This window comes from Grammomys surdaster, unplaced genomic scaffold (assembly GCF_004785775.1).
Source record: "Grammomys surdaster isolate TR1022 unplaced genomic scaffold, NIH_TR_1.0 99, whole genome shotgun sequence".
Lineage (NCBI taxonomy): Eukaryota > Metazoa > Chordata > Mammalia > Rodentia > Muridae > Grammomys > Grammomys surdaster.
The window spans coordinates 14,765,924-14,781,831 of record NW_021604578.1 but is presented as its reverse complement, the minus strand read 5'-3'; the positions used below and the strand labels follow the sequence as shown (position 1 = coordinate 14,781,831).

General features: G+C 44.1%; 1 protein-coding gene across 1 annotated transcript in view; it reads right to left on the bottom strand.

Annotated features, from left to right (window-relative positions):
• Window positions 1-757: 757 nt before the first annotated feature.
• Window positions 758-15,908, bottom strand: part of Nln (neurolysin) — a 91,188-nt gene continuing 76,037 nt past the window's right edge. The window contains exons 10-13 of the mRNA XM_028783837.1: window positions 13,316-13,502; window positions 12,850-12,978; window positions 11,544-11,680; window positions 758-2,781 (exon numbers count right to left, since the gene is read on the bottom strand). Coding sequence (XP_028639670.1) covers window positions 2,647-2,781; window positions 11,544-11,680; window positions 12,850-12,978; window positions 13,316-13,502 — 588 coding nt within the window. The 3' untranslated portion in view covers window positions 758-2,646. The remainder of the gene's footprint in view (window positions 2,782-11,543; window positions 11,681-12,849; window positions 12,979-13,315; window positions 13,503-15,908) is intronic.

Genomic DNA, 15,908 nt, shown 5'->3' with positions numbered 1-15,908 from the left:
CTCTTCCAGTTCCCTCTTCAAAGGCTTTGTGCTTCCCACAGGCCCCTCCCTACATGTGCTAAACAGTGAGCTGCTACTGAAATTTGGCCAGAAAATTGCCAAGACTTTTGTTTGCCAAGTAACACCATCCCAGTGAGGTTTTATCTCTACTCGACAATGGGAATAGATTAACTTTGCTTCATGTTTGTCTTAGTAGAGGAATCGTTTCATTTTAATAACATGTTTAATTACAACTATTCCAGCTGTTACTTTTTAGTGGAGTTTCTTGCTTTTAGCCAAAGGACTTGAAGTTCCCCCCCCGCCCCCCTTTATTCAATAGCTAGGAATCCACTTTGCCAAAGTTGTCTAGTCCTCTCTCTCAACCACAAAGGAGTCATGTCAACAGAGACACTAAGTATCTCGATGGACTTGGTTAACACTTTCTTTAAAACTTTCTCAGGCATACATCTTCTCTGATGACAAATGCTGCAGACATTGTACCACGGGAAGAACATTTTAGAGCAGCCTCTGGGTATCTGAAAATAGCCGGTGGAAAAGCTTGAGAACAGAGGAAGAACACAGCTGAAGAGCTGTACCAAACCTGTACCTTATGAGGAAATTCATGCAGGAATATTCAACCAAATAAAACCCAAGCAGAGTGTGGTGGCACCCACCTACAAACACAACACTGGGGGTAGTTGCATGGCTAGGACACTGTACCTTTGCTCTCTTGTAAATACAGGCTTTAACATTAACATACAAAAATAATATGAGCTCATTCTTGTGGACAATGATGTAACTTTATTGTGTGCAGTTTTTTTTACACACTGGCTAATAGCTTTTCCAAGCAAAGTAAGATTTATGATAAAGTTATTTTGAAGGTGACACACCGGGCAATAATAGAAAAAGCTGAAGAGAGTTTTTCTTTTTTGTCTGAAAGTAGAAAACAAAAATGGCGTGTGGGGGGTGGGGAGTGGGGGTGAGGACGGGGACAGATGTGAGAAGCTTCCAGAGGTTTCTACCACCACCATAAAAACAGCTGGGGAGACCATAGCACTTGCCAGTATGGGTGAAGAAGCCAGGTTTGATGGCCAGCATTGCAAAAAATCAAATCAAACTACACAAAGGGCTTCCCTGCTGTGTACCAGCTCTTGGTACTCTATATAACTTTATTACACAACATAATATTTTATTTAACACAAAGTCCACTTGGTCTAAAGAACAGACAGACTCTAATTTCGTTGCCTGCCAGCAAAGTCATTCTTCAGGTATGTGTTGAGAAACAACTGAAAGACGGTGGAAAGTGCATTCACGGCTCATTTACATCTCTCCTCTGTACCCTCCTTGGCTTCCTTTTTGAGTAGACTCCCAGAGCTAAAATAATGCTGTGAGCTCACTGCTCTGCTGCTGAGCTGGAAACTTAGGTCCCAATAAAAGGAGTTCGAGATCTGGAAGTTCACTTAACAGTCTCCATATGAAACAGGCTGCTGGCGAGCCTCTTCCTACAGCTCAGTTGCCCACAGAACACTTGGGAGCAGCTGTTCTCAAACGCTCTCTCCATCTCACTCTCTTCTGGAGTTTTAAAAACTAAGTTCCAGTGAGTGTCATCTCTCCCCCTGGCACTTCAACACACTGTGTCTGCAGGGTCTACCTACCACATTCAGGGAGGCAAGGTCAGAATCCTTGATAGAAACATGGGAACCAAGCTGAATGATGCAGCTCACACCTGCAACCCTAAGGCTTGGGAGGCCAAAGCAGGGGAATTATCATGAGTTCCAGGCTAATCTGGCTCCATGGTGAGATGATGCCTCAAACAAACAAAAATTTTAAAAAGTAAGCAAAGTAAACAGAAACAAATACATAGCTAATGATAAAAGGAATGAGAACCCAAAAGATGGCGAGTTCCTCTGCTTTTCTCACTGTGACTGCAATTGAAGATTGACATTTGAGCTTCTAGTGCAAGACACAAAACTTATATATTAGGTCAGTTAAAACAAAATTTAAAAATATTATCTAAATGATAATATAATTAACTTTAGAAACTAAATTTTAGAAAGAAAAAAACCCCAAATCTAAGCAGAGGACTATAAGTAAGTGTGATAGAAAGTTGAGAATCATGATGCTCACGACAGAACACCAACAGTGCGGAAGCGTGTTCTGCTGGCCTTGACACATGCGGGCAAACTGTCCATTAGCTGTGAGGCGGAGGGTCAGCGTTGACGCAGGGCTCTGAGAAAATATTTACCAGAGAGAATGTGATGATTCATTTATCAGTCCAGAAATCTCAAGTATAAAACCTCAAGATATAAGAAGGATCAAATTATATCATGTATGTGATTCAATTTAAAATGTCTTAGCCCTCTTACATTATATTATCTGGATTATAACAGTAAAAAAATCAAATTACATTCATATGAAACTTTTATCAAAAGAAATCAAATCCATTTTTATGAAACTTTATAGTACAATTATTTTTAGTGGGCCTTTTCTTAGGTCACAGTATTTATAATTCCATTTACATCTGTATAATTTTTAAAATTAAAAAACACAAGCAAATCAATAGAAATCTAAGTTTTCATTTGTAAAACTCCCTTCAGTCTCCAGGCCGGCACCACATGTCGGTGTTGACTTGTCCTCCAGACACGGACAGCTCCCAGGGTCCCTGGTTTATGAAGCATTCAGGCCTCGACTCATTAGGAATGCTTTTTGGTTTGGCTCACGTTGCAAGAAATTCTGGAGCATGTCCATGCCGTCCAGGGACCCCCCAGGCTTCAGGATTAGGTTTCTGTATTTCATTCCAACCTAATAAAAGAAAACATCATGCCTAATAACTCATGGGCACAGCAATCCTCCAGATTTCCAGACACAAGGGAGAGAGGTGAGGGTGAAGAACAGGGGGCTTCAGCTTTACTCAAGTCCAGACATTCTTTTAGGCTCACATTGCAGCCCGCTCCTTCCTTCCTGTAGTTAAGAGACTTGGAGCTTCAGCCTCAGGTCTTCCCTGTCGGATATTATTGTCTCCTGTCCTTAAGATTCTCAGCTGTGAGCTGACAATGTAGGCAGGCAGGGACACCAAACAGCCAAACAGAACACAATTTGCTAATGCCACCAGCACAGTTCCAGTGGTTCAGAAGGGTAAGAGAACAAGTGTTCCAGAAGCTATGGGGCTGCATGTGCTTCGGGCAGGAACACGGCTACTATCAAGTGACTTCAGGTACTTTTATAAGGGGCTCACAAAAAGACAAAACAAACCCCCACAAAGAAATCTAAGCAACATTCTTATGGATGGTCAAGTGACAAGCGTTTCTGAGGGGTCAGAAGTGGAATGACAGAAGTCTTTGGGGATGGAAGTCTGGAATTTTAAAACAAACCACAGTTCCTTTGTTTTTATTCACATAAACAGGAGAGCAGATACGCTGAAAGAGAACAGCTGCTGCTCAGTGTCACACAAGCACAACTGGGTTCGTCTCAGATCCTTCCACTGTCCTGGTACTGAATTCAACAAGTCCTAATTCTAGATGCGCATATAAAATAAACGGATATCATTCACGTTATATTTATTACATGATCTGACCAATAGGAATGATAATCCTTTTGGGTACAGGAAGAACTAGAGAACTGCCAGAGATTAAAGTAGTTTCAGTTTGGGCTGAAAACAAGATCCTGCTTGTTACAACCATCAGAGACGTAACTATTATGTAAAGTAAAATCCACTAAGTTTAACAGCAGCAAACCTATCTAATACCCTACAAGAGCCATGAAATAAAACTTTGAGTGCGTCTTTGTGCATAAACAGGAATCACTTGTTGTTACTGTTATTTTTGAGACAGGAATTATAAAGTGGAACTTTGTCTCTGATTCTTACGCTCCTGCCTCAGCCTATCAAGCAGTGAGATTACAAGTGTGTCCCATTACACCTGGCAATAATTAGTATTTTCCACAGATATTTCTTGTTTAAGCTCTGCATATTATATATACCATTGTTTGTTACAAAGCATGATGGTGCATGTCTTTGATTCCAACAGAATCAGGCAGATATCTGAGTTTGAGGCCAGCCTTGTCTTTATAGCAACTTCTAGGCCAGCCAAGGCTACATAGTGAAACTGCTTAAAAAAAAAAGGCATTTATACCCCAAATATTATAGAAAAAGAACAAAATATTAAGACATCGCCCAAGATGCACCATCTGGCAAAATTCTCTACCAACTGCTGTAAGTTTAGCAGGGAAGCTTCATGGGAAGGGAAAGAAGGCACAGGAAACTAGCTAGAGTGTGCACTGCCGTGAAGAGATGGCTCAGGCCTGCACTGGCTGCAGCCACGTCAGAGCAGGGCACTGTTTAGTCTCAGAACATGTGGCTCAGCACAGCTCAAAGTCTTCCTCTGCTTATGCCTCCAAACAAGCTGATTCAATTTCCTCAATTATAGAGCAATGTTCTTTTAATAGTTCCATTTCCCTTGCACTGAAGCTCTGAGAAGAGTTTGAGTCACTTTGGTAACAGGACCTAGCTTTTGTTAAGGAAAGAAAAGTAGTTAAGCGAGTCTTAGTGTTTAAGAAGGTGCTGTACTCAGTGAGAAGCATGGTTAGTGACATTGGCCACAGGTGGAAAGAATGCTGGCCTTTAGCCACTCAGTGGTGTTTACACAATAAAGAAACTTGAACTGTCAGAGAGAGAGGGAGAGGAGCTCTAAGATCCTCTGGGAGACTGCAGAGTCAGATCCTATCAGCTCTCCCAGGAAGGGAAATCAATCAGTGGCCAGAGGTTTAGAATCCTCGAAGAGCTGCATGTATCTTTTGGCACTGTGAAGGCCCTTTCCAACCCTGAGGGTTTCTAAGGCAAGGTTAGGCTACAGAGTCAGGCCCAGGCTTGAACTGTACATTAGCTACACAGTACTTGGCCTTGGTTTCCTTATCTATAAAATGGGAATAAGCTGTCAGCTGCTAGATGAATCGTGGGATTTGATAACTCCTATCCCCGCAACCCCAGGCACGCACTTATCTATCTGTTTGGGGAAATAACTGCATTCTTGCTTTGACATTTCCTGAAAATTACTTCTGTCTTCTAATAAAGCTAAAAGCAAACACAAGAGACTGTGGCTCCACTATCAGTGAGGAAGAACAGATAATTCAGGAAGAATATTAAGTAGGAGAGAGAAGGCCTTCATTTATGCAAGAGTACAAACCTTTTGAGGCAATATTTTAATAGCAAATGTAATTACCCTATGCCGGATGCTCATCACTTATCAGTTATGAAGACACGGGAAGGAGAGTGGACTGGCTCCCACTAGCTTTGCATCCTGGAGGCAGCATACATGATAGCTTTCTTGTGGCCTTGCAGCTCAGCCACTCCAGGAGCAGAGCCAGACTTGCCTCCTTCCCATGTGGAGCAGAGTGAGTGCCCTGCCCAGGACAGGTGAGGCCATCTGGGCACCTGGCATAGTCCCCACCTGTCTGCACAGTGGACTTTGAGATGTTTCATGGCTCACAGTACCCTCCCTGTGGCACACCCTTTGTTTTCTCTGAGGGTGAGGTGATCTAGCGTAGGGGGAAAACCCAAGACCAAATGCCTCTGAGGAAAACAAGCTGGGAAAGAGAGGAAGGCTGTGCTGGTGCTCATGAGGATGTGGAGAAGAAATGTAGAAGGAACCATTTGATTTGAAGGTTTCCTGGAAATCTCATAGCAAGCTCCAACTAGTGAAGACAGAAAGTGGAGTGGGGTGGGAGAGAAACAGCCCAGCAGCGGTGTGTTTCAGGGGCTAAGTCAGTAGAAGAAGTGAGGGACCAAGAGTAAGGTCCAAGACAGACAGAACTCTAAGGTAGAGGAGACACAATGGTAAACAAAGCAATCTCTTTTATGAGAGCCTCCTGACCCAGAGAAGGAGATAAGAAATAGATAATTAGGCACTAGGTGTGGTGGTCCACACCTATGGTCCCAGTACTTGGGACACCGATGAAGGGAGATGGAGAGTTTGAGGCTAATCTGGGCTACACAGGAAGACCTATCTCAAAACAAAACATAAGGAAGACGATTGAAGGTCTAGTGGAACCTTCAAGAAGAAGGCTATTTGAAAAAGAAAGAGAGAGAGAGAGAGAGAGAGAGAGAGAGAGAGAGAGAGAGAGAGAGAGGAGAAGGCATGCTAAGCTCCGTGGCATAGGCATGTAATTCTAGTTATTTGGGAGGCTAAGGCAAGAGGATCACATTTTAAGGCCTGCCTGGGCTACCAGGCTGCCAGGCTAGACTGGGCAACTTAGTGCAGCCAAGTCTCAACCTTGTAGGTAAAGCTCTACAGCCCAGCGTGGATTGCTTACCTAGCACTTTCGAGGTCCTAGCCCTTCCAGAAGACAAAAGAACAACCTCTTGCACTGACTGGGACTTGCAAAGAAATCAGCTGATTGTGTGGTAGCCCATGGCAATCCCAGCAATTGAAAGGCTTAGGCTAAAGGAGCACACATTCAAAGCCATCCTAGGGTGCATAGTCAGATTCTACAGAGGGAAATAAAATCAACCCCATTCCTACTGTCTCTTCCATCAGGCAACACCCAAGGCTTGTTAAGGGATCAGATTTAACACAGAGCACCGGTTGTACAGAAGCACAGAGGAGCCAGAGCGGAGAGGAGGGCTGGATCTCTGTGTGAGGGATAATACTCTCACAGGAGAGTAAAAAGATCCCACATCTTCCTGTAGCAACATATTACAGCAGGAACTGAGCTAAAATTCTGTTTTAGTACTGGCATTCCTAATATTAAAATCTCCATCAGGCAATCCCTTTCCAATTCAAACATGATTCTTCCACGTATGTTACTGCATGTAAGGTCTTCCTATGACTACATAGACTAAAACACAATAGATTTTCTCAGTATTTCTTTCTAAAGCAACGCCTGGTTGTTCTTTACTGATGCAAGAAACAAAGCTTTGAAATTTCTATAAAAGAGAGGAAGACAATTCTGACATAATAATAGCAATAGCCTTTGAGTCCACAATCTCTATTACTTCTTGGGAAAATTTCCCACAATGAAGCTGCCTTATAAAAAAAATGGCCCTAGTTAAAATGTTCCCATTTTTCAACCCTGTGCTTAGAGATTGGAGTTTGAAACTACATCTGGTGAACTTAAAGATACCCTGCAGAAGTGCCAGAGCTGGCTGAGGGGCACTAACCCCAAGCAGCTCTCCCTCTGTTATTAAGACAACTGCCAGTGCTGAAGAAGTTACATCCACAGAGACAGCCTCTCCATGTTCTACTAGGAACAGACTTTAGGAATGTGTGTGTGTTCTCTTCTATATGTGCACATGTGTATGAGGGTAGAAATGTGAGGTTTGCATGTGTGTGCATGCCATGTGTATATGTTTCTGTATGTATGTATGTACATGCATATGAACACATCAGTGTGAGGGCCTGTGTGTGCTGGAGGCACGTGTGTAGGTTACAGGTCACTATTGGATGTCTTCACCAGTCCCTCTCTAGGGATTTGGAGCAGGTCTCACACTAACTCTGGAGTATACCGATTCAGCTAGACTGGCTGGCCAAAGAGCGTTAGGGCCTCTGTCTGTCAGTGGTGGCTTACAGGTCTGTGCTGCTGTACCTGGCTTTTATATAGGTGCTGGAGGTGCCAACTCATGTCCCCATATGTGTAAGGCAAAGATTTTACCAACAAAACCATCTTCTGAGCCTGAATTTTGGGATAAAATAAGCTAATAATAAATACCTAAAATGTGGTAATTACTCATTAGAAAGAATAATACGAAAAACTACAGAGAAAACACAGGTAGCACAGTTTGAGGCTGTGACAGGAGAGGGGCCAATTCTGACACTTGGAGAGAGGTCCCAGAGCTGAAGGAAGACAATTGCACCACCAAACAGTCAACACTGCTGTCGGGTATTGAGAAGGCTGTAGGTTGACATTTGACCCCGCTATGTTTGTTTTCCCAGGGAGCAGCACACCCTCTGCAGTGCTGCTTACCAGGGTATGAAGTGCTGCTCGAGCAGACCCCAGGCTGAGCAGGGCAGCAGATGTTCAAGCGAAAGCCTGGAGATGCGCTTCTGTAGAGTGTGACCTGATCACAGCCTTTCCCGGCTTGGGACTGAGTCCTTACATGTCCAGCTACCTTCTCAAAATGCTCCAAACACGCTGGGGAGTGTGAGGCCGTGAGCCAACAGCGCTTACGTGACAGACTGTGATGGATGATTCCCATGACTTCAGAGCAAGTGCAGCATCGCTTTATACTATAAATTTCCTATTGTTCCTCAGCTTATGTAACCAACCTCTATGTGTGAAACTAAAGGCAGCCCAGACCAAGTAATGCCACCTTCCACAGTGCTCAGCATGCTGTGCTGAAGAATAGTGTTTCTGTTTCTCTATCTCTGCAGTTGTAGGAACAATGGAAGCCTTTTCGTAGGACAGGAGTATTGTGCCAAGAATTTTTAATTTTTGATAAATATTTGTATTCTGTAAGTCAGGTGCTACAGTAAATATTTATAAAACAAAACAAAGCAAAGCCGAAGCCACCCCACAAAAACAAACAGAGCACTCACTACAGGAGGGGGGAGGGGCCAAACGGCTGCTGAAAAAGCTGGTTCTAGAATCCTCACAGGCAGCAAAGAAAGCAAGGGTGGAGAGTGAGGGCCTCCCCTTCCTTGGTTTCTCAATCCAGGTCCATAAATGCTGCCGTGGCGAGACAGTAAGAAATGACAAGATTCCTCACAGTGTTTGAAGGGGAAGGAAAAAGAGGTGAAAACTGAAAATTCTAAGCAGCCTGCTTGCACAAGAAATAGATACCCCTGAGTCCTGCCACAGCATCTAGAAACTCAGTAGAGTTGGACGGCGTTTCTAACATCCCAGGAAACAGCTCCGGGTGATGGGATCTTTGTTTCTCCAAGTTCACTCCTGTCCTCAGCTAATGAAGAGCAGCCTGGCTGCCTGCCAAGCTTCGGAGCTTAAGCATAAAAAGCACAGAGAAACCTGATGGTGGTTGCTTCTGCAGAATTTGCAAGCAGCACACGAACCACTGGGATCTAGAATTCGACTGCTGCTTTGACAGCTGGAAGAGTGGAGGGGCCGAGACGTGGCAGGATGAGTGACGGTCCAGAGGCCGGCTCACCCTGGTGGGGGGGGTGCATGCTTGCACCAGGAAGCCTAGTAAGTAACTGCAGCCAGGACTCTGTCCTACTTGGACCTCTCCTGGACACTTTTCCTCTCCTTGAAATACTGTTTCTGCTGGGCTTGGTGGTACAGGTTTGGAATCCCAGCACTCAGGATGCTAAGGCAGGAGAATTGCTGTTAGTTTGAGGGCAGCTGGGGTTGCAAAGCAAAACTGTCTCAAAAACACCACCACCAACAACAAAAAAGCCAAACTCCGTACAACAAACTAGTGTGTCCTGAGTCCTTCTCGAATGTGTGGACTTTGTAGAGTAAGGCACAGGTACACGGGGGGTAGAGAGAAATGCTAAACCCATCATCTAACATATCACCATGCAGAGTCATCAGCATTTTGGTGAGCTTTTGTTTTGATCATACTTTAAGAATGTTGTGTAAAATCCTTTGGAAAAAATATTTTCATTTTCTGTAATAGTTACATCAAACAATCCAGACATAAGCAAAGGTTAAACAAAGCCTTTCCCTCATGCTCCAGCTCGTAAGTTTATTAGGAGGACGGAAGGGGATCACTTTGGTCTAGAACAGTTCGTGAGTAGCGTTTTCAAATATTCATAGATTATTTATGTGCACGAGTGTTTTGCTTCTTTGTATGGATGTATGTAACATGTGTGTCTGGTGCCTACAGAGGTCAGAAGAGGGTGCTGGATCCCTGGGACTGGAGTAACAGATGGTTGTGAGCCATTAAGTGGGTGCTGGGAACCAAATCTGAGTCCTCTACGAGAGCAACACATGCTCTTAACCACTGAGCCATCTTTCTAGACACATGAATGGCTTTTTAAGTGGGGTCTTAAAGAATAGTATGATTTTTGAGTGGCACAAATAAAAATTTTTTTTTGTTTTAAAACAGTGTCTCATGAAGTTCAAGACCTTAAACTTATTATGCAGCCAAAGATGATCTTAAACTCCTGATCCTCCTGCCTCTACCTCTCACATGCTGAGATTGCAGGTGTGTGCCGCTGCTCCTTGCTTAAAGAAGGTATACATTTAAAGTGCAATGCACAGAAGGATACATGTGTGAAGGTCGACAGAGTTAAGACAATACCCCTCTACTTCTGAGTTGTAGTCCTGGCTCAATTTTAGGGAAAACTTGGACTGGGTAATCCCCAGACTCAGGGAAGATGAGGCAGGAGGTTCACTTGTTTTATACTACCTTGCATTATGTAGTGAGACTTGGGGATGGGGTAACAAGAAAGAGGGGCAGAGGCAGTTTACAGAGTGGACAGGCTGGAGGCTCAGATTAATGAAGGAAATCAATAGAGAACGGGGGAGGGCTACAGAGCAGCACTGGGGGACCAGCTGAGGTTAGCCAGCATGACTCAACTGCAGGACAAGTAAATGGACCCACATTGTTTTTTCCAGAAGACTCTGTTGAGGGCACTATCTGAACATGAGACAGTGGAGGACTGAAGGCTGGGCATGCTGGAAGGCATGCAGAAGTCAGAATGTTAAGCAGGAGTCAGTATCAGACTTGAGGACTGGGTGGGTAGGGTCAGAGAAGGAAGCTTAAAGACCTGCTGGGTGAGGTGGACGGGAGAGGGATGCTTGGAATGAATCATAGTGTGGCTAGTCTGGAGGTATTTTTTGGAGGGAGAGACAGAGGAAATGGGACCCTAAAATATACGCTATATTTCAATATGTATGCAGAGGGGTACTTCTTAGTAGAGAAACAAAAGCCCAAAGAACAAGTTGGCTGATTGAAATAAGCACCAAGAGCTTGATTTGGGTAATTTGTTCTAATTTCTGAACCAAACAGAACTTGGAAACCCATTGGAAATCCACCAGCCTCAGACATCATTGACAGTCGATGAGCAGGGAGACTGGGGTCTGTACCAGGGAGGCTTGGCTGGCAGATGCCAGGCAGCCTCCTCACCATGCCCGGGAAGGAATGGCTCAGATTAATGAAGCAGCTCAAGTTACCCCAAAGGCACTCAGCTTACAAACTATGTAGTAGGCAGAACACGCTGGCCACAGAAAAGGTACAAAGAATAACCTGTAGAGAATACCAAAACACAGAGACTACTTACATCAGGAAGAACTTTACCTTTCTTTCTCAACCTCTCGTAAAACAGAAACCCTGGAAGGCACATGTCAAAACTAGTAGCCATAAACTCTCAAGTGCATAAACAAGGCTTTGAATTTTTAATTACGCAATATACTGGAATGTTAATAAGCACGAAAGTACAGTAGGTTTTTTTTTTTTTTTAAAGAAAAACCTATAGAATTAAGAGTTAATCACTTGTATACTGAAACTTAATGATGTATGGTGATCTGAGAAGATGCCAGGCCATAAAGTTAAAAGCTGCTACCAAGTCTCTTACCGGAAATTCTAACTATTACACTACTTTATACTTGGAGCTAAGGGAGAGAGAGTAACTACAAAATTAACACAAGGAGGTAAAACGGCCATACAATACCTCTGGATTCATAATCCCTTCTTTTTTAAAACAGCTGTGAAACATGTCCATGGAAAAGACTTCACTCCAAAGATATCCATAATACTGGCCATCATACCCTCCTGCCAAATGTCCAAAAGTAGCTGGCATATTTGTGCCTTAAAAAAAAGATACGCTTCAGTCAGAATGATGGCAACACTAATCAATCAGGTTGTGAACTAGCTAGCTTTCCTTTGGGGAGCCCAGCTGTGAGGAGAGACTGAAGGATAATATGTCAATGGTTGGTGTGTACCCTTGGCCAAGATGTTCACAAGCCTTTCTCCTGTCAGTAGCTCAGCCCCAGGTCTGGAATGTCTAACAACAATTTTTGAAGCCTTGTCCACACCTGTCAGTAGCTTAGAGGAAGTCAGCCCTTCGATGCCAATGCGCCTTTAAAACACTCTCCTAATAACCCTACTTTCTGCTGGAGCTCCACCCCCAGGTGCTGGGAATCGCACGCTGCCTAACTAATGCTGGGCTGCAAACTCAGCCCCTTTCTTGTATCTAAAGCCCCTGCCACACTTCTTGTATCTAAGATGACTCAAGATAAAATGGCATTTGAATGGGCTGATAATTTCTGAAAATGAAGTGTTTTGAAAGAGATTTACCAAGTAAGTCTACATTGGGCTGCCATTTTGTAAAAGAGACACAACGTGGCTCCTTGGTTTCTAGATGGAGAAGTGAGGCTCAGATGACTCAACGGCCACACTTACCTTAACATCCTCTATGACTGTGTCTGATTCTTTTTAGCAACAATTGCTTTGGGGAAAAGTTTACTGTACAGTTGACATCCAAATAGATACATATTAGTTGGCTTAAAAGCAGCTATGTAAATGTAGACTCATACAATAACAAACCCTGTTAAGTATGCTGTTGGAAACTGCCAGTCAAGAGCTTGAACTGGCATTTGGAGTCAGAAATGAAGGAGGTTCCTGTTTCTCCCTGAAATGCCTCTTCTGCCAACTTCTTACTGAAAATCACAGGGAAGTCCTGGTGCATACAGGGAGGGAGGGGACAGGCAGGTGCTGCCAAACGGGAATGGCTGTGCTCTGGGGCAGAGGCCAATTGCTCACGCCTGATTACACTGCAATGCTGTGACTGTGGAGCCACCTCCCCTTCAAGCACATTTGGACAGGACAACTAAGGCAGAGTGCGCTTATCTGAAAGCTGTGGTCTGATTACAGAGAGCAGAAAGGAATGAACTGAGCTCTGAGGAACTCCACCCGTAAGGCTAAGGAGACTCTGAGGTGTCACGAGAAAAATGAACTCAGGTGCTCTCGCCTCATACCTGGCGTAGCTGCAACTCCCAAAATTTCTGTGCAGTACTTAGCATATTCGCTTGCGGCATCCAGCGACGCATTGGTATGCAGAGACTGGTCAACTTTGCTCAAAACAATTTGGCGCAGCGTCAGGAGACCTAATAAGGTTAAGAGTGTTTGAACAATGTGTTGGAGAGAGAACTATGTGTTCTAATACCACAAGATCAGAGATTTGAAAAGCGATTCAGTACCATTCATCACAAAAGGGTAGCAAGGCCAAACAGCATCCGGACCATATATGACTTAGGAGGAGGTGTTCCCCTTAGACATAGTCCCAGGCATCTCCATTCTAACACACCCAGGGTTCCTCCCGCCATGCAAAGCACTCTTGGGGTATGTTATTAAAGTCAAAGTATGTCTGACAGAAGGAGCTGCCAGGAATCCTGCATCAAACAATCCCTACTTGCTTTTCTCCTCTAGAATGTTGCCTCATACCTGTGTTGACCAGTCTGGAAGCCACAAGCTTCTCCAGCAGCTCGTCAGTGATAGGGTGTCCATCTTTATAATGTTTGGACAGCTTTCGCAGGGAATCAATATCCCACACCCAGTTTTCGAGCATTTGTGATGGCACCTCTACAAAGTCAGTTTCCACATTTGTTCCACTAAATCGTGCAAAGTCAGTCTAGAAAGCAAGCATAAAAGGATTTTAAAAACCCCCGGGTCAAACTGTACATGCAGCAAATTATACTGAGGCCCACCAACACTTAATGCAGGATGAGAACAAAGCCCTGGAATTCTACGTGGCTCACTGGCAGAAGGTCGTCTGCCGTGTGAGGCTGTGAATGTGACCCCTGCACTTGGGATTAGGGGAGAAGGCAAACGATTTCCCTTAGATAAACAGTCTCTCTCAGGCTCCTCCTTGCAGTTGGTTATTCGTGTTTACTCAATACATGCCTTTCTGGGCACTCACCACTGTTGCTCAACGACTCAAGTTTAAATCAGTTAAAGAGTTAAGTTACAACATTCCAGACTGGGGTGTGTGTGTGTGTGTGTGTGTGTGTGTGCGCACGTGTGTGTATGATGTTTTGTGTTCTAAAGTTTATACCAGTGATCCTAAGACAGCTATGCTGTGGGAAGCCTGAGCTAGACCTTTCAGATCAAGTGGAGAAAAGAAACCAGTGGCCTGGAAGATGAGCCTGCAAATGAGTTGCAAGTGGGTGAGTGAATGTCAACAGAAGGGAGAAAGAAGCAATACACTCAAAGTTCAAAACCTCTGTGGTGGAAAGAAGGGATAACTCCCTCAGGGAGCCTGGGCTAAGACTTCTGAAAGTCAAGTTTCAAAGACTCTTGATTCTCTTGATTGAGTTTGATGTTGTAAAAGCACCCAAGCAGAAAGACAGATTTCTCACAATAGGCTCGTGGCTTGTTTTCTGCCATTTCTGTTCCCTTTTTCTGGGCTAGTGTTTTAGAATCATCACTTCATCCATGAAATACTTGCAAACCATGAGCAGCAGAGAAGAGTTAGCACTGACCCACAGGGTTGGATAGAGGATGGGATCCTCCTGTTTCCCCGTGCCTCCACCCCGTTTCCTCTCCTGATGCCTCATATCCCAACACTATCCCAGGCTTCAGCACCCCAGGCTCTACAAAGGAGAAAGCAGGAAGAGGACTTAGCCACAGAGAAGGCAGCAGATGGGGTGCCAAATCAGCAGTGTATAACCATTCTGCTTTTGGCCCAGGGCACAGGCACAGATGTCAGAATGACAGCACATTCTGCCTTCCTCTCTATGCAAAATACTCTGCTTGACTTCACGTTATAATTGTGCTGATTCTAGATAGGAAAGGCTGCAATACAGGAGGTCCAAGGAAACACTTCAGTAGGCACTGGAATTAGGGCACCTCTGTTGAGGACATACCCCATCCCTCAACCCCACTAGCTGCTCCCATTTGGACAGAGGAAGAGGCAAAGACCCCTAGAAAAAGAGCATTTTTTGCCTCATTCTGGTATGTAACATCTTAAGATTGCATTCACATTGTAGGTAAAACACTCTAATGCAGTATTAAAAAAGCCAGAGAAGACTTCCTGTGCCAGGTGTTATGTCTGGCTCTTACATGAACAGTATGGTTTAAATCTCTATACAAGAAGCTCAGGATGATTCCGTTGGTAACATTTCTGCTGCATAATCATGAGGACCTAAATTTGATGGCCAGCACACAGGTAAAGAGGTAGGTGTGGTAGAGACACATGTGTAATACCCGCAGGTGTGGTGCCATGCGCACTTGTGATCCCAGCACTTGGGAAGTGGAAAGAGGAGCACTGCTAGGTAGCCAGGTAACCAATCTCCTATCAGGCTCAGGGACCAGTGAGAAATTCTGTCTCAAAATGAAAGATGGACAACTACTAGAGAACAGTACGATAGGTTGACTTCTGCCTTCCACACCCAGGTGTACAAATGTGTACTTGTACACACATGAACAATGTACACATACCTTCCCCACCCCCACATTATTGTATGGTATATGTCCTATTACTTCTATTGGTATACTAAGGAAACTGAGGCACACACAGAATAATGGCAGACATAGGTTTTAAAACCAGATAGGAACAGGAAGATACTTAGCCATAGAGAGGGCAGCAGATGAGTCTGTAACTTATAATCTTAATAAGAATGTTCTAGTCTAGTGCATCTTTACTGTACAAAAAAAACCAACCCAAAACCAAAACCAAAAACAACAAACAAAAACCCTTCTCCTTTATGTGAGAATTAAAGTGTCATCTGAGTTATGTTCCCCAAGAAAAGTTACTCCCTCCTGAGACTAGAAGATGTCTCAAGGATGGAATAGGAGGCTGAGGTACACAGGTTAGGCTGTGCAACTATCTAGCCTGAGGCAGTAATGCTAAATGCATGGTTTTATGAAGCATAGCTTTTAAACAGATACTGGCAGTGCAAACAAGGGAAAATCAAGCCATCAGCTACCGTCATACAACACGACAAAATCAGCAGCTTTGTAAATCTTGTGTGAAGGTTTCCATATAGGCAACACACACACACACACACACACACACACACACACACACACACACACA